The sequence below is a fragment of the Rhea americana genome, unplaced genomic scaffold, assembly GCF_003343005.1.
Source record: "Rhea americana isolate MKP2758 unplaced genomic scaffold, rheAme1 scaffold_31, whole genome shotgun sequence".
NCBI lineage: Eukaryota > Metazoa > Chordata > Aves > Rheiformes > Rheidae > Rhea > Rhea americana.
Window position 1 is genome coordinate 7,090,854 of NW_028186435.1, and position 26,034 is coordinate 7,116,887.

The 26,034-nt window shown below is 40.2% G+C and overlaps 1 protein-coding gene across 1 annotated transcript; it reads left to right on the forward strand.

Annotated features, from left to right (window-relative positions):
• The first annotated feature begins 38 nt into the window (after nt 1–38).
• LOC146593043 (glucose-fructose oxidoreductase domain-containing protein 1-like) lies at nt 39–19,385 on the forward strand. The gene is made up of 3 exons (XM_085310106.1): nt 39–352; nt 8,319–8,386; nt 19,314–19,385. The coding sequence occupies exons 1-2, from the start codon at nt 100–102 to the stop codon at nt 8,372–8,374; spliced, it is 309 nt and encodes a 102-aa protein (XP_085166232.1). The 5' UTR covers nt 39–99; the 3' UTR covers nt 8,375–8,386; nt 19,314–19,385.
• Nucleotides 19,386–26,034: the final 6,649 nt, after the last annotated feature.

Sequence of the window (26,034 nt, forward strand, 5' to 3'; positions counted from 1 at the left end):
GGCGCCGCAGCCGCCTCCCGCGGCGGCCGGCGCTGAGGGAGGGGAGGAGGGAAGGCAGGGAGAGAGGTACGGAGGGAGGAAGGAGGGACCCCCGCCGCCATGCTGCCCGGCGTGGGGGTGTTCGGCACCGGGCTGACGGCGCGGGTCATCGTGCCCCTGCTGAAGGCCGAGGGCTTCGCCGTGAAGGCGCTGTGGGGCCGCACGCCCGAGGAGGCGGAGGAGCTGGCCAAGGAGATGAGCGTCCCCTTCTACACCAGCCGCATCGACGAGGTGCTGCTGCACCAGGACGTGGACTTGGTCTGCATCAACTTGCCGCCGCCGCTTACCCGCCAGGTCGCCGTCAAGACCCTGGGTGAGTGCGGGGCGGTGGCGGGGGGAGGCCCCGCGGCGGGGGCAGCCSGGGAGCTCGCTCGTTCACTCATTCATTCATTTACTTATTTATTTTTGCATTGACGGAGCCTTGATTTGAAGGCAGGGTTCGGGCTTGCCGGAGCTGTGGCAGGCTGAGCTTTGGGTGCCTGGAGCTCCTTTGTACYACGGTACCTCCCCACCTCGGAGGTGGCGATTTTATTTTTTTTTTCCCTCATCTCCCTTGTGTATGCATTTTTTTTTTTGCGACGCCTGGTGCGGAGATGAATGCCTCTGCGGCAGCCCGCTGTGAAATCCCGCTCTGCTGTCCCATCAGGGCTTCTCCGCTGCTGCCGCCGCTGCTCCTGGATGCTCAGGCAGCATCGCCAGCACTAGGCCAGACATTTCGCCTAAACAGGAGGGGAGGGCCTGGRTGAAGGGGACAAATGCCATCTGTTTCCTTAAAAAAAAAAAGAGAGAGAGAAAAAATAATCCTGAGTGCATTTGGCCAGCAGTTTTCTCCTGTGTGTGGTGTTGAAGCAGGGGAATTGTTCCTTGCTCGCTAACTGAAGAATGTGTGGGCAGGGGAGTTTGTGTGCTCAGGAGGCTGGGGTCTTACTCCATCTGCCTTTCCCACACGACCAGGTGCAAACCAGAGCCTGAGGCAGGAAACTGTGACAGAAGAGGAAATATTTTACACGGGAGGCTTAATTAGCATCACATACAAAGGAAAGGAAAGGACTAAAAAAGTATGCAAAGGTAGTTACAGAGATTCTTTGGTTTTAATATGGAGAGAACTGGGCCATATTCTGCTTTCACTGCAATGCGCATGTGTGTAGGCTTTGCTCTTTCACCTTTGTGATCTCTGGTGTTTAAACATTTTTTTCTGATGGAGTTCAGGGGTACCTGCCAGGTTTGTGTGAGTGTAAGGAAGATCTTGATTTGACCCTACACATGTAAATGGCAAAATATGAAAGGGAAGGGACAGTGTAGTGAGTCGTCTTTTCAGCCAACTTCAGATAGGTTCAGGTGAAGTCCGAGAGTGACTAGTTTGGCGCTGAGGCTGCAGTTATGTAGGCTGATTGTTATCACTGCTTGCAGCCTCAGACATGTGTGAGGTGGCGTATAGTAGTGTTGCATTGCTACTAGAGCACTCATTAGATTTAGTTACCATTCTCACACTGGTAGTGTCACAGCCAGTTACTGTTTTCAGTCTTTGAAAGGACAACTAAGGGAGAACCTAACCCCCCCCCTAAAGTTCTATATTAATGACCTAGGTGTAATGTAAGCATCTGTCTAGAAACCATACACAATGCTAATTCCTGTATCTGGAAATGTTTGTCCTCGAATTAAGAGACTTTGCTCCTTTTTTATATATACTTTAGACTTTTTTTGCAAGATGCTGCATTTATGCCAGAAAGTTGCCTCGCTTACAAAAATAGTGTGTCRATAGATTAGTAATGCAGAAATGTGTGTCTCATAAAATGTAAATTAACAGGGAGTTAAAAGACAGTATCAAAGTTATTGGGTTTCACATTGGACACATATGAGTTTGTGTGGTAATAGTTGTGAAAGTTCTGCAGACTTTTAGTATTTAGTTATTTCTCTTTCATATGACACATTTTCCTGCAGGTGCTGCTCTTGTAAGCCCCAGCTCACTTCTGCTCTTGGAGGTAGCATCCCTTGAGATTTCAGGCAGATGCTAAACATCTCTTGCAAGAACAAAACTTCTGAAACAAAAAAGAAACACAAYTGGTGTGATTTTTGAAGGACTTATTATCATGATTTGTCCCTCTCTGAATTTTTACAAATAAGGAAAAAAAATATTTCCCAAACCTGTGCTGAATTTATGAATGATGCTAACAAATTGATTTAGCTGATGTGTTACTTCTAACTTGCTGATGCAATTTGCTAGCAACAGACTTAAAAAAAAAAAAAAATTGATTGATGCTGTACCATTCTCAGTTTCCTTTTACCCCTAGTTAGTTTGTTTTCCTCCCATTCCCCAATGTTAAGGTATCAATATGTTGCAATTGTAATAAAATATGTAAGAAAACACCCATGTGTTTACACGATGATCATTAAATAGGGATTAAACACATGATAACAACATGTGATGTTTCTTTTAAGAATATTATTTTAAAAATAGTTATTTACATGAATATTTTTTGGACTGTAAACAACTCYTCTAGTTATTTAAGAGTCAAAATTTACTGTTTGATTTTTTCGTGTTCAAGCATTAGATCTATGAAAATAAAAGTTTATGTGCATTCGAACAAATGCAAACAAGATGCTAGAGCAGCAGTTCCCATGCTTTCAAGAAGAATGCCTCAGAGCTGTCAACTTCTAGTCCTTCTGGTGCCTCATACCCTAGGGGCTGGTGTGCCAGGGAGTGATTATTTTGTTTCAGTCACTAGATTTTCTGTTTTGAGGGGAGGAATGTAATCAGATTAATTAGTGGGGATTTCAAAATCCTCTGGTAAGCTCTGGCAGTGTTGTGTAGGTTGAGAAAAGCTACACAACTTGTAGCCGTCCTGAGCTGAGGAGCTCACGGTCAGCTTGTGTCCTCCAGCACCAAAGAACTGGAAAATCATTGGTTTCTGTGATAAGGAAAGATTTTTTTTTTTTTTTTTTTTTTTTTTACTTTTGATTTGTTCTCTCTTTAGGTTTTGTAAAAGAAGCACTGTATGGCATCTAATGGTAGGACATGGACAGTGATAGTAGAGGTTTTACTCATAAAATGAGTCTTCAGGAGAACTAAAAATGGTGTTATGCTGCATTGCAGCAGGAGAGGTTGAGAAAGACATAGGTCATTCGTTAGTAAACTCTGGTCTGGTTTCCCTATGAAGAGAGGTATACCTGATCTGGGAAGAGTCAKGACCAAACTTTTATTCTTATCTGTATTATATTTAAAATTGTTTTGTTGCCAAATATTTTGTTTTCATTTGGGAGTATTTCATTCTTAAAAAGTAAGATCACAAGGAAGTAGTTGGCAGTATTTCCATCTCTCATCCAGAGTTGTGTTTACACAGTGAATTTGCAGCACTTTACACACTGGCCTATTTCTGATGCAGACTGTGGACATAGAGATGGGGTGAAACAGGTGTCCTTGCAGCTGTGTTTAACTCAGACACTGCGATAGGGAAAATTCAGTTGCTTTGTTTTCACTAGTATGTCCAACATGTAGATGTATTACTTTTTTAAACATATTTTTTTTTTTGCACCATGGCCCATCAACAGATTAAAACACAAATGTATGAATGCCATCCTCAGCTTGGAAAGTCCCCAAACTGTAGTTTTCTGGAAGCTGGGAGGGAGAAAATGTGAGAAGTAAGGCTTTAAACTTGCCCTGTTAACTTTTCCCCTGAGCATCTGTTACTTGTCTCTGTTAGAAACAGTCCTGAGTTGTATCAGACTCAGTAAAACAGTTCTTATGAGCTGCACCGATCTTGGGCAAACATCTGGAACAGACCATGTTCAAGGGAGAATTTGAAGCCAGATTGGCTTGGTCAATGACCAAAAGCCATATGAAACCCGTAGCTGTTTAGAGATGTCTGTGAGATGCACTGATGGTCTCCGTCACTTTCTGCGTGAAACAAATCAAATTCTCTATTTACATTTAGAAAATATGGCTAGTCAACCCTTTCTCTTTCTCACCCTTGGTCTATCCAGCCTGCTTAGGAGTTCTTTTGTTCATTGCTGCTACAGTTGTGGCTGCTGGATGCTTGGATAATACAGAATTAATGTCCCAACTGACTTGCTGGTTGGTGGTCGAGAAAAATCAATGGCAGAATATTTAGGCAAGCATAAAAAGCAGATATGGTGTTGAATACGAGTGCCTTCTCTTCTTACTGAGCTGAAAAGTTTGTTATTCTTGCTAGAAGTTGTCTGCTTTTCGACTCTCCAYCCATATTGGCAATACAATTGTATCCCAAGCCTCATCAGGAGGGATGTTTGCATGCAGAGACAAAATACGTCCCCAGAATTCTTATTTGTCTTTAGCATCAGAAGAATTACTAGTACAGACAGCAGAATGTGACCCTCTACCTAGTTCAAAATTTTCAACCCATGAATTTGCACTATATAATTTCTCCTGCAGTTCARTTAAATTTGACATTCTTCAGATTCTGACTGAAACTGTTGCCCTGTGTGACTAAGTAGTTGCCACATAACATGAAGTAATTTACTGCAGGTAATGCTGAGAAAACATTGATGATATTTCATCYAAGTTGAAGGGAAAGTTGCGGCCATTTCCATGTTTCTGGCTCTGTTCGTGCTTTAGTCAAATCAACTAAAGAGAACTTGTTCGTGAAGTTCACATAAATGTTTCTGAGGAGCAAACRTTTTGCTTTTGAGCAAAATCAGTGGCAGATGTTTTTAAAACATGACTCTGGAGAAGTTGCCTTCAGTGCTATTTACAGTGTCTTTACTTACTCTCTCAAGTAATAGACAGTAAATATTGAGCTATGCACTGAATATTCACAGTACATATTCACAACCATGTTTACACAGTAGTATTGTTTTTAAAAGTTTATATTGTAGTAGCACGTGGTAGGAGTTCATTCTGCTTGGGGACTATGCAGATAGAATACGTCTTTCCTATCTCTTCAGAGTTTGTTTCTTCTAAGGAGCACTTAAATTTGTTTGCTGACTGGTGCTTCTTCTACACTTGATTATGGTCATGGGACAACATCTTTATTTAGGGAGGAACACAAAAAATTGTACTGCTGAGATTCTCACCTTCCCACATCTTGTCAGGAAGCACTGGAATCACACAGACTTGTGATACAGTCCTGTTCTGAGGAAGATGATTTTAAGAGTCCCTTGCTAAAGCACTGGCAACACTGGATCTACCCCTGAAGTGGGAGGGAGCAGCAGGGAAGTGGTTCATGCATTGGATGTAATCTATAATTAATGTGTGCCTTCTCTTGCACCCATGCAAACCATTAAGAGGCTACAAGGTTGTGGCGGGGGTAGAATTTAGTCCAGAGTTTGTAAAGTAGTTTAGAATCCTCTGGGATGAGATGTTTTTTTAAGGTAAAATATTGTCATGACTATTTATTATTAATAGCAATATAATAGTTCTCCTGCAATATTGAGTTTAAATTTGGCCTAACGGCAGTGACATTGAGCAGAACAAGCTCTTGTGCTTGGAAGGCAGATGACTTTGCGTATGTGAGTTTATGGCCATCTTATTGCAAGTCAGATGAAACGCTGTCTTAAATCAGCAGAGCTGGGTAAGTGTGTGATACATTTTTTTTTTTTTTTTTACTCCTAACACATACTAGGAAGTCATCTCAACAGCGTACTAGCAATCAGCTGAAGCCCCACATCCCACTTGAGTAATGATGGTATACCACAGAAAATGACCCTTGAATCTTCCATTGACTTTCTGCCTAGATGTGCAGGCCTTTACTGCCAGCACTGTTCCTTTAAAATTCTTACTGACTTGCTGTGGGATTGGGCCTTTTAGTTCAGGTGAAGAGCACTGTTTAAGTACTGTAAAAATTAGAATCTATAGTCATGAATTTTACACCATCAACAAATCAAAGGTAGTTTTTTCAGCTGGCCTTTTCTGTCTGTATTTGATGAAAATAAATACTAGGTCACTTCTTGCAGTGGTAGTGTTGGTTGAATGCTTGTATGAACCAGACTTTGGGTAGTCTGGCACCGAACTTACACTGCAGTGAAGTACCTGCATTTGCCTAGACTAAGGAACAACCAGTTATGTTCAAAGTGGTTGTATTAAACAACATTAAGAAAGTAGTTCATTGTGATCCCATATTCAGATTGATGTGTTTGTGTTGTAGCACAGAGTCTATCCTGTTTTAAATCAAAGTACCTAGTGTATCTTCTATAATTTGGGGATCCCAAAAGGCTGCCATCATCAGTTTAAAGACTGATTGCTCTGTTTCAACTGTCCCACAGCCATGGCATCTCCAAACCAGTGTGGATGGGTGAAGCAGTACAGACAGAAACTCTTGAGGCCTGCTGCAGGTCTAGTCTGCTCCCACTAAACTGGAGGCTTTGGAGGTGGGAAAATTAGCAGCTGACACAGTTTAAGGTGTAACTGTTCTCCAGCTTTCTGCCCCAGTCCTCTGTCAGTGCTTACCATACCCAGTAGCCAAGCTGGCTGAAATGAATGCATGCTCAGGCTCTTGGCTGTCATACTTTGCCCTGTGATTTAAACAGCAAAATGGGATGCTGAAGTGTGGACACGTGCTCCCTTCATCAGCTCTGCTACCAGGACCTGCAGAGGAGTGGCAAAAGAAGAGAGCTTTGGTAACATCTGAAATTGCTAGTGTTGGCTTTGTTAGGCAAAGCCTGTAGTCAGTGCAGTAGTAGTTTGATGAGAAATCTGTTTTTTTTTTTTTTTTTTTTTTTTTTTTTTTTTTNAATAGATTATGCCATATACTTAACTGGTCTGTTAGTAGAGTTGAGGTTAATTGGGTAAAAATGTCCCTTATATCAGATGGGAATACTCCATGAAATTATAATGCAGATACATAGTAGCAACGCACTTAAAATACTTGTTTTTGGGTGCCTCTGGCAGAGCTTAGGGAAGCTTAGGGACTGCCTGGATACAGTCAGGTTTTTGCTGACTTATTGCCCTTTGTATAGACTGTTCAAATTGGTGTCTGGTTCTACTGGTAGCAGTTTGCTGTTGCTTTATCCTAGTATAAAAGGTTGTATGAGGTACTGGAACATCAGACCTGAAATGCACAACTGGTATAACTGAATGTGAGCTGGTGGAACAGGACTTTTCTCTGTGGGGCACCCACCTGTGCTACTACAGGTGCTGATGGGCCAGCAAATTTTGTCGTCTTTAAACAAAATCTTCATGTAGGCAAGATTTTAAGGCTTCTGTATGTGCCTCAGCACTCTCTACATCGTTCTTCTCGCACTATTCTGGTCTTTCTGTTATGAGTAATAGTATGAGGCATTTTCCCCACCATAGGTGATACTGGAAAAACTCTGCTGGTCGAAGATCACTAGTGCTGTTTCCATCACAGATTTTCCAGGGCATCCTTGCAGTGTTAACAATAGTGCACTAGCATTAGCAATGCTATGATGTCTTGATTTGGTGTTGAAAATGGCTGAAAGARCTAAGTAACTCTTTCAGGCATGGCTTTTGCTTTGCTGACAAAGATATGATTCAAGCAGTGCTAACTGGGAAAGGCTGGGACTAGTAAAATCATCTCTCATCAACAAAACAGGCAATACTGCTAAAGCTCTAATTTTCCTGGTGTAAACATACACCCCCGTCAGCATGGCTGTGCGAATGGGGATCATCTTTTTTATTTCTCTTACTGGCATGGCTGGTAGGGGGCAATTTAGRCAGGATCTCAGACTGTTCATTTTTGGTGTGGACCATCCTTCATTTCACAGTACTAAAGAGTCTAGTTAGCTTAGTTTAGTCACTCCAATAAAGAGTCCGTGCTAAGCAAGTAGGAAACAAACAATTAGGTCATAAAATACCTTTTTATTCGAGTGATAGCTCAAAATGTTTCAGTTAATTAAGTCAGATCACAGAAAAGCTGCTTTCATTTATGTTAAAAGAAGATCCTAAAACCATGTCTTCGCACAAAACACAGTGGTATTGTTAAAATGGAGCAACAATTCTACAGTGGATGCTGTTACACAAACAGAACAATGCTTAGCATAGTTTTGTTCCATAGAAAGATGAAAGAAAGTCCTGATAAAAAGCCTATTTATATTAGCAGAACTGTGTCCAGGCTAGGTATTGTGATTATTTAACTACCAAAGTAATTTTTTGTATCCCTAACTAATTTGGCTTTGCCAACAGGGAAAACAGTGGAAAACAGATCTATCATTATCAATTTTCTTGTTTGCATAGCTTTCTGCCTTTATTCTGACTTGTAGTGGTCACCGTATCACCTACTGTGATACTGAATTGTCTGATCCCTCTTCAGAAGTTCTTACTTAGGGATTTTCTTTCATGTTGCTAGGTTTGGGAACTTTCGCTGCTGGGTGCTCTGTGGTGCAGATAAATGCCTATGAATGAGTTGTCTTTTGAGTGAGTATGTTTCAGTGAGAACTCTGCAGATGAAGCACTTGTGTCCTGTCTGTTATTTCAGATTTTGGAAGAATAATAAATAATAGAGGAATTAAGGAAGAATGTATAGATAAATACAGAAAAAGAAAATATTTTGGGCAAATACAATTTCAAGATTTTCAAGTATCCTGCTGTTGTCTCTTCTATCTCTTTCTTTTATAAATTCTCTAATGTTTAAAATTGGTACTGGGGCCCTACATAACAGATACAGAAGATTTACTGTCTGACTCCGAGCATGGATAACCATGTACAGCCCCTGAGACAGACAGGATAAAAACTCTCTAAGATGCAAAATAGACTGTGCTATCTACCTCTTTTTGAAAAGTAGGCAAGTTGTGCTGAGGCATGTTACAACTTTTTGCACTTTTGTTGGTGTGTACGCTAGAGATTTTGCACATTTAGCAATAGTGGTGGCAAAACACAAATGACTGAAGTGGAGTTAAATTTCTAAGACAGCGAAGGCTGGTATTTTCCACTGGCCAGTGTGATGCAACAACACCCTTAACTGTTAATATCAGTTTGCAACAGCATTATCCGGAGTTGCTAAGAATTGTTCTGGTTTCTTCAAATGACAAAAGTAGAAGCATGTACTCTACTACTTTTTACTTATTATTCATATTATAGTAGCTCATATGAGTCAACTGTCAAAGTCAGAGACTTAATTTACAAGGTTGTTGTGCATGCATGCAACAGAAACACAGTCCATGTGCAAAATGGTTTCAGGTCTTAAGTCTTGATTTAAATAAATTGATTTAAATGGACATGTAATTAAACTGGAGAAATCCCCTGTGTAGATTCTCTAAATTGATTTAAGGCCTGGTCTGCATGTATATTTTGTAACAGTATAATTATGACTGTGAGGGGTATGATTTCTTTAATGGAATAATTGCTGTATAGCCATTATAAGTCCAGCTGGTGTGACTCCTGATACTGAATGCTGTTCTAAAGCAATAATGGCRTCTATACTGGTACAGGTTATTCCTTCTCCCATGCAGAAATAGGTTGTTATTTGCATATACATTTAGAGCATTCAGCTGCTATAAATGTAACTATGTTATGGGTGTAGTCCAGTTCTAGCTGTACTGATGTAGCTGTACTATTAATTTGTATAAAGGCTGATGATTTTGTATGAATTYATGTGATGCTCAAGAGCGGAGGAGGCTGGTCCGCAAAACTGGAGCTGGACACCCCTCCCCCCCCCCGCCAAGCCAGACAAGACTAGTGCACTTGGTAATTGTAAGCATAATGAAGCTAATAGTTACTCTTTCTCCTTGAACACAACAAATACCTTATATAGCTGCACTTCTGGATGGTAGAATTGGCATCCAGGATAGCATAAATATCATATTTTACTAATACACATCTGCAGCCTGATCTGGGGGATTAAAGTGATTATATGGAAATGTCAGGGACAAGATCTAGGTAGAGAATGGGATTCTTATCTACTGTTTTCGTTGGAAGAAGATAATACCATCCTTCATTTTAGCACAACCAAGGCTAGTGATGAAAGTTGTTATTCATCAGACCTACCTCCTAGGTCCAAGCATGGTGTTCAGCATAGAAAATGAAAACGTGATGTGAGGAACTTGCAAATGAGGCAAGGAAATGGAAGTAATGATTGGTAGCAATATAAGAATAAACATAATCATTTAATACAGGGAGTAGAATTATTTTTGTCATTTGCTATTTTGCCAATGTTTAATGGCAAGGTGAAAGCTGGTGCCTGCAACACTGTAGCAGCAGCAATCACAGCTTTAATGAAGCAGATGTCTGGCAGGGAGAGGTAGTAACTTTGTTTTGCATTCTTAAGTTTCCCTGGCTTTTATCAGCAATAAAGACCCTTGTTTTGGCACTTCCTTGCAGTGAATGTTTGGCAGTCTTTAGCCATCTGGTCATTATTTGCCAGGAAATGCCCAGAAGGGAGGTCATGGGTGAATTAACTGTCTCTGGGGTCCTGGGCTTCACATGGCTAATGAGAAGCCCTTAATAGAGAGAGCTTTTCAAAATTAGAATGGAGTCAAGCAAGGACAAACAACCATGAAATAGAAGTTACCCTTGCTGTGCTGAAGTGACATTGCTTAAAAAATGAAACAAAAGGCTAGGCTAAATATTAAAAATTCTTTATTTTTGTATCTGTGCATATGCACTTTATATATGTTGCTCTGTATGTCTGTGTGTATAAAAATTAAATAACATTAAGGAGAAAATATATGTATTAAAAATTCCTGGAAATCCCTCCCCTTCCTTCACTTCCTTAGTCCATAAAAGACAATGCAATTGTTGCTGTTTTATGTGAGGATAGGAAAGGGAAGAGAGAATAGTGTAGGGAACATCTGGAAAGTGCTTAGCTGTCATCAACAACTCCAGCCAAGCTAGTGTGCATTCAAATACATTCCAGAAACACGACTGTGAAAGATATATTTAAAAGGTCAGATTCTGATCTTATTTACTGCTCTGGAAATGCAAGTAAAACTCTACTGGATCAAAGGAAATATTTGAGGTTTTACTGGGAACAAATTATGGTCTGACACACAACAGGGAGAAGAGATTGGCCTTGTAGAATTGGGTCTTCTGAGCAAAGACATTTGTTTCAATTTATAAAATGACTGGTGGGAGTCTTGGGACATGGTTCTGCAAATCTTATTTTCTTCAGTAGTCTCCTTGAAGACAAAATTCCTGATTCCTTACAGAGAATATTTGTCAGGCATTATAACTACTCATTTAAGTGGGAATTTGCCTGCAAACTGCTTTTGCACCACTTCAATGAGTAACGAAGATAGTGTTATATCTGTGCAACTCCACAGCTTGGAGGTGGTTGTGCTGGTATAACATGTTATGTCAGCATGTCTGTAGGAGTATAAAACTAGATGGAAAATATTTAGAGTGGAGTTGCTTAGAAACTTTGGCCATAGCCTATGAAAGTCATTTAGTACATGAGCATGACAGAACTTGCAGAAGTCTTTTGTGACTTGTTACATTCTTTGGAGGAATTTGGAAATTTAGTGTTGTGAAAGATAGTTTGTGATTAAATAATATGAGATATCTGGATAAATATTCATTTGTAAGGCAGAGGGCTAAGCCCTTCTCACTAAGATTAGTTTGTGGAAACAAGATACAACATTATTCTAGTACATGAGAAGATGTCCTGAATAYTGTATCCTTGATCAACAGGCAGAATTCATTATTGATGTTGGTGAGCACTGCTGCTTAAAAATCAGTGTTACGAAATGGCCTGTTGGTAAGGATAACATTTTACTTTGTCAGACCAGCCAAAGTGCATTTGGATATTATACATTGTTATTGGCATAGCTTGAAACATAGCTTGATAATTGTGAACCTGAAGTGTAAGACTGGACATAATTTTAGAGACTCCATCTTCTAACCATTTGGAGAAAATCTTTTGATGTGTTGTTTGTCAAAAGTAAGAGAAAATGCTACACACAAGCCACCTCACTTGTATTTCAGAAAGTGATATGTTTGTCTGTGAGATTCAGAGATTCAGATTTAGCTAGCAGATTTATTTATGCCTTTGATTATAGGGTTGTCTGTCTCATGACTCTTCATATAAATTTAATTGTGCTTGAGACTGTTTGGCATTACAGATCTGTTCACAGATGTCAGGTGATCTTCCATAAGGCCTGATGTGCAGAGACATTTCAGCAGCTGCTGAAACTGCACCTGCTATAGTCTTTATGTAGATACCTGAGCTTTTGTGTGTCAGATGTGCACAAAATCATTGCATTGTACTCTTGCTGGGTATTCGATGAGACTCTTAAAAACTGCTCCTCACTACTCTTGGTAAAAATGGCATGATGAGAATAGGCATCGGGCCTTCTGTCATTGCCCAGAGCTTTCATTGTTCATAATGTAAGTTGTATATTTTAACTAGTTGGAATTAATTKTCTATCTGAAGCTGGTCTGATTTTGTCTTTCTGGACTCCCAATGTAAAGACTGGATATTGGAGCAGAGGGAAATCAAGATTCTTGTTGAAGGTTGTACAAGAAATTGGTAGTACAGACAGAAGTAGAATCCAGGGCTTTTGGCTTCTATGCTTTTATTTAACTACAGGACCCACTTTGCTCTGTGGCTGAACACTGTTTCAGTAGAAAGTGATGATTACAAACACATTCAAGCTGCTGAAAAGAGGCAGGTTTTTGAGTTACTTTTAAGTCTTTTTCCCTGGATAGTTTTGCCAATGGGAGAAAACTAGTGCTGGAAAACAGAAGTGGGGATAGAGCAGGGAAATCTGATTCCTTTTTTTTCTGATAGTTGAAAATAAGCTCTGGACTTTTCTTGTTGATGTCCCTTTATAGTGCTTGTGGGACAGTTTTTGAAGGAATTGCAAGGAATTTTTCTTCAGAAGAGATTCATGGCTGGAATGTAGAAGAGATGGAGAAAGATTCTCAAGAATGAAGGATGCCCACTTTTGGGGTGAGCAGGAACCTCAAAATAAAATTTAGAGTGACCTGAGGCTGCGTTGAGTTTTAGAATTATGTCTGCCACTGAATATGCTTTGGGTTACTATTGCAAGTGATCATCTTTTCAATGTTGAAGTTCTATTTGATAGAATATGTTTAACAAAGATGTTATTAAGTCAGTTTGCTGTGAGCAGTGATGGTTCAGCAGCTGGGAGATTTTTGTGTTTATTTTTAATGAAATATAGAGTTTCTTTTCTGTTATGGCCCTCTGCACACCAGGAAAACCCTTTCTTTTCTTTAGCAGAAGAGGTAGGGCCTTTGGGGGCTAACTAGAGCAATTGCTTTTTTTGAAGACAGATAATAGTATACATGTATGTAAGGTTGGTTGCAAATACAACTTTGAGAACAAGTTTAAGCCAATGCAAGTGATTTCAGATTTACAGCTGCTGTTAAGAGGTGCTCAAGTGTAAAAAAGATATCTAACATAAGGTCAGGCCATTTTTTAATGCTGCAGACCACTTGCCTAGCACATTCTGCATTGGGCAGAATAATCAGAATGAGTTGTATGAAAGCAGGTAGAGTGCTTGTAGTTGCTGTAGCTGGCATGTGCAGTCCCACTGTGTCATAACTGTGCTTACTGAGAATTTACACCAGATGGGATTGTGCTGTAAAGAGCCACACGTAATCACTTTCCCTTTCTGATTGCATTTGCATTGTAGTGCATTTCACTAAGTCAGTAAATAGGCAGAATGTTTAAAAATACTCACTTTGCTTGATACTCAAAGGAGAATTGTGGGGTGATGCTCTAACTTCTGAATSTGATTTTGGCAAATCATTAAAGATTCTCTTCATGTGTCTGAAGCGTAGTGCAACAGTGCAGTCTGAACTGACTGTGTGACYATTTCATCGTAATGAACAAGGGAAAGGAGCGGATTTTGAGGCTTTTGCTTACTTTGGGAAGGAATTACTCTCACATATCATTTCACTGAAAAGTAGGACACTCAGAAGAGTGAGTAGTGTGGGAATTGCTTAAGCTGTTGTGCTAATTCAGTACATAGAAGTAGTAGAAACTGTGTTTGTTTTTTTTTTTTTTAAATCACTAATTAATATGTTTTATCGACGCACTAGTTGTAATTTGCTTTCACCTTCTATTCAAAAGGGCTGCATATTTTCAGAATCATCCTAAGGTACCTAGACTGATGAAGTATGCCATTTGGAAGCTCAGATGTTCACACCACAGTTCTGGACAAGTGCAATAATGACAGATATTTCTGTGTTTTAAGAGCTATCTTTCTGATCTAAATATGCTAGCCTAACTTGTAGGTAGACCGTGTGGTGATTTAAGCGGGAAATTCTGACTGTGAGAACCTATCTCAGCATGAGGATTATAATATTATGATTATAATGCACATAAATATATATGCATACTCTTATTGTGTGTATTMCAAATTTATGTTTACAACAGACTTTGGATGGGCTTGCGCTGCATTAGTAGGCTTGTGAAGTCCCTAGGACTATTACTGCAGGAAAAACTATGAGAGTATTATATTCTGCAAGTCCTTCCAGCAAATAAAAATACTTGAATTTGCAGTTATGTGTTGTCAGAAAATACGTATCTCTATTAATATGCAAAAATACAACTTTTCTGTTTTCTGTCTTTCTGTCTTTCTCTCTGTGTTTCTGTCACTTGCTGTATTCTTTTCCTGGTCTCATCTGGTATTGTAAAGCCTGCCGGGGCCTAAAATTAACACTAGGGAAATTAAAGTTGTGGATAATTTTGCTACTTTGATTTGCTGGCAACCAACTGCAGGCATAGTGTCTTGAAAAAGCATGGCCACAGAAAATAAAAAGWCAGAAAATTAGCTTCATACTAAGACAGAGTCTTTTTACCTCTGGTTGGGAAGTTGTTTACCACAGGCCTCAGCTCCAGTTTAATAATCCGGTTATCTTATCTCAGGCTCTAAACCTGTAATTAAAGACTACCAGGGATGGATTGATGTGGACGGTAGCTAAGATATTAATGAAAATACCGTGGATGATGTGGGGAATAGTGTGACTTACATGTTTTATTTAAAGAAACTGGAGAATAATCCATTCAAATGCCATGAGATGTTGATCTTGGATCTTGTTTCCTCTTCTTTTGAACCTTTAAGCAGCTGTAGATTGCTTTGCAGAGTGCAAGATAGTGGACATTCTGTGCCATAATTCAAAATTAGATATTTATAGGCCAGTGCTCATTTTGGTAGGTTTCAGTGGCCTGTTGCTTTTCAGGCACACAAGCCAGAAACAAGAACTTTTTGGAAGAGTCTGAGATTTACCTGTAGATTTCATAGAAGATTTTAATTATTAGTATTCATGCTTGTATGTCCTTGTGTGCCAACAAATCTCAAACTCCTACCCATGAAAATGGGGATGCAGTTGGTCTTTTTCATTCCTCCTGTGTTTGGGATTAAATTGCAGTGAGATGGAGTAGGTGAAGAACACTTTAGGCAGCTGGGGACAGGAATCGCCTAGTGTTTGCTTCCTGGCTGTACAGAACCTCTAATCCTTAGTGTAGAACCATGAAAATACTTTTCTCCTTCTGTGCTTTTTCACAGCTCTGACAAGAAGTTTCACAGTGACTGCAAAACTTGCAATACTGTCAAGGGCTGCTAGTGTCAAATAGTCCACTGACTCCAAGCACATCCGACAGTAGTGACTGGAGCAAGGCAGCATTAGTCTACAAGACTCCTCCAGAAAGTGAGCTATAGCTGGCTTAGGGGATGATGGGGAAGTGGCTATGTCAGAAGGTAGAGCCAGTCCTCACCTCACCTGTGCTCTGCACTTCTCTCTCTGCTTGATCCTGTGTTAGCGAACCTATATTCAACCCATACGGAGGCTCAGTGTTGTGTTCAGATTACAAATTTATTCAGCTCAGTGTGTGAAAATCACTCCTGTGTACAGAATGGAAGACGTTTTACRTACTTATGTGCACAGCCCTGAGAATTAGCAGCTGTGGTTTGTCATGCCCTGGATCTAACCTTGGTGGCTTTGTGGCCCTTCTTGCCAACTGTCTCAGTGCAACAGTGGGAATTTCTGGCTGTGTATAGGAAGGAGGCTTTGGGTGTTTATGTGGTCACAGTAGGAGCCTTAGACAGCTCTTTAATATGTCTTGGTGAAAAGCAGTAGGATGGATATAGTTGTCCTGTAGGCAGTCAGTTCAGCTGTTTAAATAGAATTTAAAGAGAATGAAAGTGGTATATAGACCTCACATTAGCCATCAGTGCAAAGGTGATTTTTAGGTAAGAGGCATCCAGGAAGATCCTATCAGATTTGCTTTCAAAATCAAATCCTGAAATATACAGAGCCCTGAGGAACTCATTGTCTCTACTGAAATTTAATCACTTCAGATCTTCCAAATTTGGCCAACTTACAGTTTGATCAATAGTACAAGCATATCAGGATTCCCAGGCATGACCCTAAATGAACTTCTACATGCCTGAAATCTAAAAGACTTGTAATTTGTTATTCACTGAAAGTCCTTTGTTTGAAGTTGCTTTCTTTCCAGCAGTTACTGTTTTATCCAAAACTCCCAGAGAAACCAGTCTTCTACTGAACACAGCATTACATAAAATGGAAAGCCAAAACCATTCATTTGCATTGTTTTAGCACTTCTGTGAGATAAAAAACGGCCAGACCACCAACATTTCTTTTTTCTTCTTCTTCTTCCTTTTTTTTCTTTTTTTTTTTTTTTTCTTCTTCCTTTTTTTTTTTTTTTCCTTTTTTTTCTTTTTTTTTTTTTTTTTTTTTTTCTTTTTTTTTTTTTGGTAGTGCAGTGTTTGCTTTATGACTGATACCTTGTTGCTAAGTTTCATGTCCAGAGCAGTTTTTATGGTCAAAGTGTAAACACTGGAAATAGGATAAAGAAAGTGGAATTCATAATGGAAATGTGTAGCGGGATGTACCTGTGCCATACTGCTAATACAGTTTGCACAGTAGCAAGCTTTAGACAAATTAGAGATTATTGTAATGCTTTCTTTGTGACTGACTGTAATATTAAGTGACTTGTGTTTGGCTTGTTACCTTCATTTGGAAGCAATGCAAAAAAAAAGGGAAACTTAAGGGGAAATAATGTGGTCTGTTCACTGGTCAAAGGCTTGGGTTAGGAGTAAAAACATGTAGATTCTAGTCCACCTTTTGTCCCCTTTTGCAGGAGCAAGGTCCTTGCTGCAGCTTCCTTGCATGGAAAGCAAGGGCAGAAAAGCTGTATCCATCTTTGTGTAAAGCCTTGTTTTAAAAAGGCGTAACACTCTTTGGTGTTTCTTGTCTTTGAAAACACRTGCTTGCCCAGAGCTAGAAAACATCAGATAAGATTTGCCTGGGAGAAGAGGATGTGTTTCAGCAAAGCGATAAGAGGGGAGGGGCTGTTCTTGGGGGCCTGAGCATGAGACACCTCCCTTGTTAGAAACGGAAAAACAGATGAGTGAAGAAAGTTGAAAGGGAACTGAATTTGCCAATACTGACAAATTTGGCCAGAGGAAGCCATCTGAATAAAGGCTGACAGGGGAGGGGATGAGAGAAAATGCAAGCACCCGGAGTGGGGGAGAAGGAGTATTTAAAGTAGCAGGCTGTGTTGCTGTGACCGAGCTTACAGAAAACAGAAAGGAAAATGCAAGGTGTAGTTGGGTGGTTGCATCTGTGAGCATGTGGATTGTGCCAGGATTTCTGAAACTCTTTGTTCACTCTCCCTCTCACCAGTGCCTTTCACCCCTCCTGTGGCCAGTTTGCAAACTGCTTCCRCCAGAGGATCAGGCATTAGTTGCCTCAGGATGCGTTGTGGGGGCTGCAGTGATGGAGGGTGCCTAGAAGCACCTGGCAGTGAGATGCAGGTGGCAGGAGGTGACTAGGGCAGGAGCCTGAATAGTTTGAATTGCATTGGGAAAGGGTGAACCAGGAGGGATGCTGGGGGAAGACATTCATGACTTCAGTGGGAGCTATAGCATCGCAAACACCAAGATGCGGTGAATTAATGAACCCTCCCTCAAAATGAAAATGCTGGTCAAGGACTTTGGGGTTGAAAAAGACTAAGCAAAGAAGTGTATTCTCTTTACTAGGTAAGCTTCCCTTTACTAGCTTGAACTTCCTAGAGAAAGTCAGTGTAAAGTCTCTCTTCCTGTGGAGATGAACTTCCTAGATCAAGACTCTGAGTACAGAAATAAAGTATCTCTCTGGCACCACTGATTCCACATTGTATTACTATGCGCAGAACATGACAAGCRGTATTCTGGTCAGACAGAAAATGCTTTGGGACCAAATGCAGCTGAGACTGTTGTTTTAATGGTAAAGCATGAAAAGTTTGCCTTTCTCAGAAGAGAAGGAAGATAGAGAAGTTAAGCATAGTTAGAGTTGTGGGTTTTTCTGTTTTTGTTTTTTTTTGTTTTTTTTTTTTTTTAACAGAGACAGTTAATATCTGCTTCAACATCAATAAACCACGAGACATTTGAGAAGAGCCTTGTGGAGTAACGTCAGAAGTTTTTGCCAAGCACAGTAGGGACCATTTGGTACTAAGTGACCTGTAGTCTATCTGCATGTGTCATGGACTCGCATACTTTTGCATATGTGAGCTGTCTTCTTCCTGAGTAGGTTGCTGAAGCACACTATAGACAGCCAGCCAGTGTCACCTAACCAGAATTCAGGTTGCATTTAGAAAATTGGTTAAAATTCTCCTTAAAAATCAAGACTTTGGTTTGGAGGCCTTYGGGACAAAGCTTTCCTCCTACACTCTGAGAAGGGAACATTGTTGGTTAGAGCCCTTTCAAGGCTTGATCTTGGTTGCTGAACTCAGCTCTGTGTCGCSACCCTGCCTTTGGGCTTGGTTTGCTGGTGTCACTGAACTCTTGTCAGCAAGGGCACCCACAAAGATGTATTAGGCAGCCTGACATGATGCTGCCTGGTTTTGGCACTGGTCCACCTGCAGTGTATTTCAGTTGTGCAGCAAATGCCACAGTTAGATGGACACACACTTCTTTGCCATGCTATCTGAGTAGAGATAAATACCCCAATGCTAAAAATGCTGTTAATAGCATCTCTGCAGTCTTCTTTATTGTTGAGGCATTGGCTAATATTTCTTAGCATGTGCAATAGTTGGGTATATTCCTGGAGTCACAGTAGTCCTCAGCCTATGGCTTGTAGGCAACAAATCGCTTCTTAGAGTCTTCAGAGTTATGTGCTGTTCTGCCAGGGCCCAGTTGGAGAGGGAGAGCAAAATAAGTGATGCTTTATTTGCTCAGTGCTATTTCTTCTGGGTCAAACAAGGCTTAAGATTATTCCCTGGCTGCTTGCACAGGGCTTTGTTGCTGGAAGAGGAGGAAAGGGAAGGAAGAAGGATGTTTAGGTCCTAATGAATCCTTCTTGAAGCTCTTGTTTATTATCAGTTTCCAGAGTAGGAATGCATGACAGAACTCCTTTGCTTTYTCTTTTCTTGGGGCAGTTTTTCTGCTTTGTGAATTACAGGCCATAACTTGAGCCAAAAAATAGCAGCAAAAAGAGAACTGTGAAGATGACTGATGTTTCGTCTTAAAAAAGAATTAAAGATGCAGGATAGCAGTGTTACTCAACCTGAGATATGTGAAATATCAAAGCGTAGTCAGCATATACATGCCCTCCTGCAAGTACAGGCAATCCAAAAGGGGGGAAATAGAATGCAATAAATAAATATTCTATGTATAGCTTGATATTTATATGGTTGCAAATGACACAAATGGGGGAAAAAGATACAAGATGACTCCATATGTTTTTCAGAAAAGCTTGGTGGTCTTTGGATTAAAAATTCTTGAGAACWTTTGCTTGGAAGTTAAGGCTAACTGATTGCTGTCCGTTTCCCTTTTCAGAGCTCATGTTGTCTCATTTCTGAGCCTTGGGCTTGAATCCGAGAATCAAGGGAACTGTCACTGTGACTTGCTTAACTTGGCCCAACAAATAGCTTAACCTTTTTTCTAACATGGCTATTTCTAGGGTTTGCATGACTTTGTGTAGTTGAACTATGTTTTTTTTCTCTTGGTTTCTTTTTATCCAAAATTTTCTCATGTGAAGTATTTTGGATTAGATAAGATTTACAAGGAGGAGTTGACATTACCTTTCAAGGTTTGCTTCTACTATTGCATGGGCTTACTGACATCATATTCCCTGGGGTCAAACCTTCTGGGCTGAGTGCCAGCATTGAAAAAAGATTTTTTTGCAGGGTGGAGGAATATTTTGTAATTTCACCTCCTATGAGTTTCCTTCCCCATCTCCCTCTTGCCCATTATTTAACATTCCACATCTACAACATACAATAAAAGGCAGTTTTAACCCTTATTATAATACTTTATGCTTAATCATCTGCCTAGAAGGCATTGATGATATTATATGCAGCTTGATCTCCTCTTGACTCATTTCTGAATTGCTAGTATATCCCTGTATGGTGTTAATCCATCTTTGAACCTCATTGTGTCACAGCAGTATACATCAGGAGTACATCTACTGAAGTCAGTTAAGTAATACCAGTGTGAAACTGGAGTGACTAGAAAATCAAGTCTCCTTTCTTCTAGATTATGTATAGCACTGAAAACCTCAAGTAAGCACAGAGAATTTTGAAAGCAGCTTTTTTGATTTGCCTGCCAAAGAGACTGGCCTAGTGTATTGAAAATAATTTCAGAGACCACAAGCTGATTTGAACTGGGTCCCTGGCTGCATGCACAGACAGTGCATTATTCGTGAACTTGCTGATCATTTACCCTCCTACAGCTGGCTGGGACGCACAGAAATGCACTTGCTTACTTCACTTGGTTGACTGGCTAAGGGTTTACTTTTTGCAGAGCCCAAAGGAGAGCAGGGAAGGCTGTTGATGTAATTAGACTCTACCCCTTGTTTGTGCTATGACTTAGGAGCAGACAAGAGAAGCCCATATGAATTCACTAATGACTTGTTAATACTGTTTTTGTAAGACAATAATCAACGGGGACCTTCAGTTTGAAGCACACAAAAGCAATGCGGAAAGGAAGGACTGCCTAGGCACAGAAGTGTACCTTTGTGCTAACCCCGTGTTTTTGAACGCATCTTATCCTTGTACCTCCTGTATCTCACTTGTGGAAAATGAGAGTAATATTAATTTTCATGAGAAGCTGTTGTTTGTGACCTGCTTCTGTGTGTTTCTGAATCATACCCTTGCAGAAAGCATACCTCACCTGGCAGGAATTCAACAAATCCAGTTACAGGTGTATGAAGCCTGATCTAGTGTGAGATGTTTCAGCTCAGCTGACCATAACCTGGCCTGAGAGCAGAGGATTGCTCTTATTCATATTGATAGCCAAGACATTAGCATGGAAAATGTTTGTGGAAGAACTCAGTGCTATGCACAATTTCTTTTTGAGGCATCACAAAGGAGCGAAGCATATACAGAAATGTGGACAGCAGCTGAGGTGGCCACAAAGAAAAACTGGTCAGTGCACCATTGCACTTTCCTCATCCTGTGTTCATCATTCCTGCGAACTCCTCTTCTACTTTCTTCCTTGATAGTTGCCCTACTGTCTTCCTTTAAGCTAGCAACAATGCTAAAATGACAATCTCTTCCTTTCCCAGTGTCCATTTTACCATCTAAGCAGTGAGGCTTTTAATTTATGATGTAGTACAGCAAAACTTCTAAACTACTCTGAGACAGAGATCAGATTAACATTGTCATTTGAATGTATTCTACTCAGCTGTATGTAGTGTTATGTATGTAGTAATGGATATGTTAGCAGGCACAGATGTACAGTAACACTCTTGGTCCCAGGACTGCTCTGTTCTTGTAATAATCACTGTTCATTACAAAGAAATAAGTGTGTTTGGAGAGCTGACCTAATCAGGCATACTGGAAGAACTGGTTGTATTACATCTTTGGAATAAGCTACTATGCATTCATGATGACAACAGCTATTCAGGTTTGGATTTGTCTCACACGAACAAACCGCAGTGATATTTCTCCCATAAACTTTTATTGCTTCATAAATTCATAGCCATTTGAGATAGACAAAACGGTTGAAGTCATCTAGGCATTTTCCTGTAGAGAACAGAGTTTTCCCTACAATGTATTTTTATATTTTAAAAAATTCTCACTAGCAGGGATTCCACTACCTTCCTTAGAAGACTGAAGTTCAGATTGGTTTCTGCTGAAAGGGGTACCTTTGTAGTCAGGCTGTATTGTCCTTTCTTAGTTCAATCACATTGTTTCCATGTAACTCTAACTTTTAATACTTTAATCAGTTTCCTTCCATCATCAATGCTTCATTTTTCGGATTGACATTGAAATCTATCAGTTATTGTTCCTTTTTAGTAGAGATTTCTGCATCAATGTGTCATACCTGTCTTTCAGCCTAATTGTTGAAGTTATGTCCGTCTACATACTCTCTGTCAGTCTACTCATGTCATCCTTTGAACTGCATTCAGATGACATTAAAATGGGCTGGGAGTCAGACCATCAGAATAGAAAAGCTGAGTTACACAATCCTTCAGACTGAATTCAAATTTAAATCATATCCAAATGGCATATTATAAAGCAGAAAAGCTGCCTGCATAATTCAGTGAGACTTCTTCAAGACTGAGCTTGTGGTCACAGACCATATTCTCGTATGTGATGAAGATGGAGATCTGTCAGAGGATTTAAATTGTTCTAAAGCCTGCAAAAACAGTGCTGAAAATATCAGCAATTACTTACTATTGCAGAGCTGTCTGGAGTATGAGAGAAGCATGCACAAGAAAACTGTGTATGTTTTCTCAAAACTTTTGGAACGACTGCATTGTGAGGGGTTGTGTTTTTACTCCTTACTGCTATAAGCTGTCTGCAGGATATGATGTGTTTTCACAGTGTACTGAATGAAGCCGATCTGCAGGATGCTGCTGGAGCCTGCTATGCCCATTGATCATAGATAGCCGTGTTGGATGGGTGGACAGTAGCTGTGATTTTTTGACTCCTCGGTGAGCAGCTCTTTCTGTTCTTTGCAACTCTGGCAGCAAATCCTGTCATTCATGTGGGTGATGTTCTAGCAGCATCTGAGAGCTAAGAGAAAAGGATACTGATGAGATGCAACCAGTTAAAAATTAGCATATGCTTTAGAGGAACATTTGTTCTGTATCCTGAACTGAAGCTGAAATTTTATAACATCATGGCAGAACGGTCTCACAGGGTGGATACTGCCCTTTTTGTAAAGCTTGCTTACATGTTAGACACACAGAGAGGGCCTGTAAGCTGTGCATTAAGAAACTCGTGTGTTGCTAAATAGGATTCCCAGGGGTGGATATGGTATTTTGAATACTGAGATTGTGTTAGTGAACACTTTGAGGGTGTTGCAGAAATATAGCTACAGTAGATGGAGTTGTTAAATGTGTTAGTATGGTAGTATTGCACACTGAGAGTGTGTAAGTGTACTCCAAGTTATATTGTACATTATAAAATATGTGGAAAGTTGAAGCTGAGGAGGTGGTACTGCTGGAACTGTACAGCTACAGCTGTATTGCTATGTCTGAGTTTCTGAACGTCACTGTGCTTGTGTGAATCCAGCTAGTGGTCTTTATTCATTTCATCAAGGAGAAAGGCTCTCCCTGTAAGACTTCTCACCAGCATTGCCATTAGGAAGGATAGTCTTAATGTTGGGCCCTCCACTCAGGTGTCGAAGTGAGGAGGTTGGTCTCCCTTGGCTCCCTGACTGCCAGTGGGGGGAGAGAGGTTCCCTCAGAAGAGTCTCCCTTGAATGCTCTGTTGAACTTCGGGGAGAGTCTCTCTTTTGTCTCTGTAAGATGCTGTGGAAGACTGATCTCATAACTTTGTTAACAGTTAGGCTACCCAGCCCTTGTCAGTAACCTTAGCTGGCAACTGTCCTACTCTTCAGAAGGGTAGTTGAGGGTTGAATGAATATGGAAGTAGAAATCCCTGTACTTTCAGGTCTTTGACTCTTTCTGGATAGGCCACACTGATGTTAGAGTGCTGCGGAAGAAATTGTAGCTGTTCTCTTCAGGAGCACAGAATGTAAGTCTCCAGGGAAGTCAATCTGCGCTTCCACCAGCCTTAAATTCACAGAACACTAAAGTGCAGTTGTTGTATTATAAGACCCAAATGTAGTACATGAAGAATGCTTGGCACATTATACCCATCTGTTCATACAGAAACTCATGTATGATTCACAACCTTCGTAAATAAGTCRGTTTAATACCTCTCTGGCACCTATCACCAAGGCTTCATCTCCCTTAGGTTAGTCAAACCTGAAAGCTTCTGAAACCACACCCTGAACTGTGTGACAAATGGTGCTGAACTCTGAGGAACATTAGTGACTAAGAATTAATTTTCATTTTAGAAAAAAAAAATCATTATCAAAACCTTTTTTTGAAGTTCTGCACTTTTCCCTTTGTACAGTTTTAAATTTTCAGCCTCGTTATGAAGCAAAACCTCTTTACTTTTTCAGTAGAGTAGAGTCACATCTAGCTGTGTACACTGGCACCAGGCTTTGATTATCCTTCCCTGAAACACATTACATGGCATTTCTGGGCTTTGGTGGGCTGAAGTTGTTAGCCATCTGATAGTTCTTCCAGGTATTTATTTCTGGTTTAATTAATATGTATGAAATTTTCCTTTAGACTGTAGCTTACACGCATGCTTCTGAATAGGAGTCACATGCTAATACATGACATTGTACAAGTCATAGAAATTTGCCTTGACACAAGGCTCTTGGAAGCTAGAACAACATATGTTTACTTTTCGTTAACTGAATTTCCTGAATTCTCTGGAGAAATTGAGCTGCGCATGGTGTCATACCTGTGAAAGYTCATGAACTGTTCTTTGAAGTGGTCCAGAGAAAGCAGCAACCTGTTTCAGTCACTACTACTTGGAGACGAAAAAATTCCAAAGCCTAAGTCCTGAATTTACCATAGGTACTATGAAAATAATGTTAAACAAAACACATTTGACACTGGCTCAGGCAGAGATGCTGAAAACTTTGGGATTTGTTAGGCATTAAATTACTAAAGCACACTGGTCCATGGGATGCTAATGTAGCCTGAGCCAAAGTCCATGGAAGTTTAAAGGAGTTTTCTAGGGAATTTGGCTTGCTTTTGACTTGGTCTTTGGGTGAGATTTTTGGATGCACTCCGCAGTGCTCAGCTTCATTAACTCTGACTCCAGTGGAAAAAGAGAGAAACCAGTGGCTGAGCTTTCTTGGCCTGCTGGACTTRCCACATTTTTTTGAGTGATTTCAAAGCACTGAAAGGAGAAAAATCTACATCTACAAGTCAGATACAATATATGTTTCTTTCTAGAACTGTTTGTACAAATGACTTGAGAAACTTAGCTATAAAACTATTTTTCTTTACCACGTGATCAATGTGAATTATTTTTCTCCACAGAGACGTGCCAAACTGTTAACAGTGAAAGGTGAGTCAACATTACTGAACATAGCTTTTGGCTGGYGCTTGCAGCCCTTTTGGGAAAGTATAGTGGTAGTCTATGAGGAAGGGGCTATCAAAAGAGRTCTTAACATCCCAGAGCACCTTTCTCCTTAAACTCTACTTGGGCATCTTCTAATGCCTCTTACTTGTCTTGACGCCAGAATCTCTCTACATGCACTCGCTGCTGCCCTGTATTAGGGCATGCCTTGATTTGGCTCCATGCTTCCTTCTTAAATGTAATGACTCCACGGAGTGTACCTGCTCTGCCTCTGCTCTGCCTTGTGCTGAATCATGAGCACACTGAGATTCCTGCCTCTACTCTTAGGCAAAAAAGTAGGTGCTGCTACTCTTAGGCAAAAATAAGGCTGAGTCTCTAGCAAATAGCTCCATGAAATGTAGTAAGAATGGATATTCTTGTACAGAAAAGATGTTTGTCTTTTTTTTTTAATTTATTTATTTTTATTTTTTTTTTTAAACCAGCCTTTCTATTCTGATCAGTGTGGCCCTCACGCTTTAGGGCTGCATGGTAGTTCTTCATTCTCTTCTGGAATTCTTAGAATTTTTCTTATTAGGAAACCAAACAAAAGCTTTCAATAATAACAAAAACAAGAGCAACTCTTCCTGCAAATACAAGAGCATGAAAACTGGCTGTTCTTTCTCACTGAGCCTATCTGAACCAGACAGCCTTTCCCCTTTCATCTTTAAAGTTGTTGATTTAAGGAAAGAGAATGATTATACAATCATTAAGAATAATGGCT

Excerpts from the sequence above, each read along its gene's own strand:
- LOC146593043 (XM_085310106.1), top strand. The coding sequence starts at position 100 with ATGCTGCCCGGCGTGGGGGTGTTCGGCACCGGGCTGACGGCGCGGGTC. Across the intron at positions 353-8,318 it reads GGTCGCCGTCAAGACCCTGG|GTTTGGGAACTTTCGCTGCT; the intron begins GTGAGTGCGGGG and ends TCATGTTGCTAG.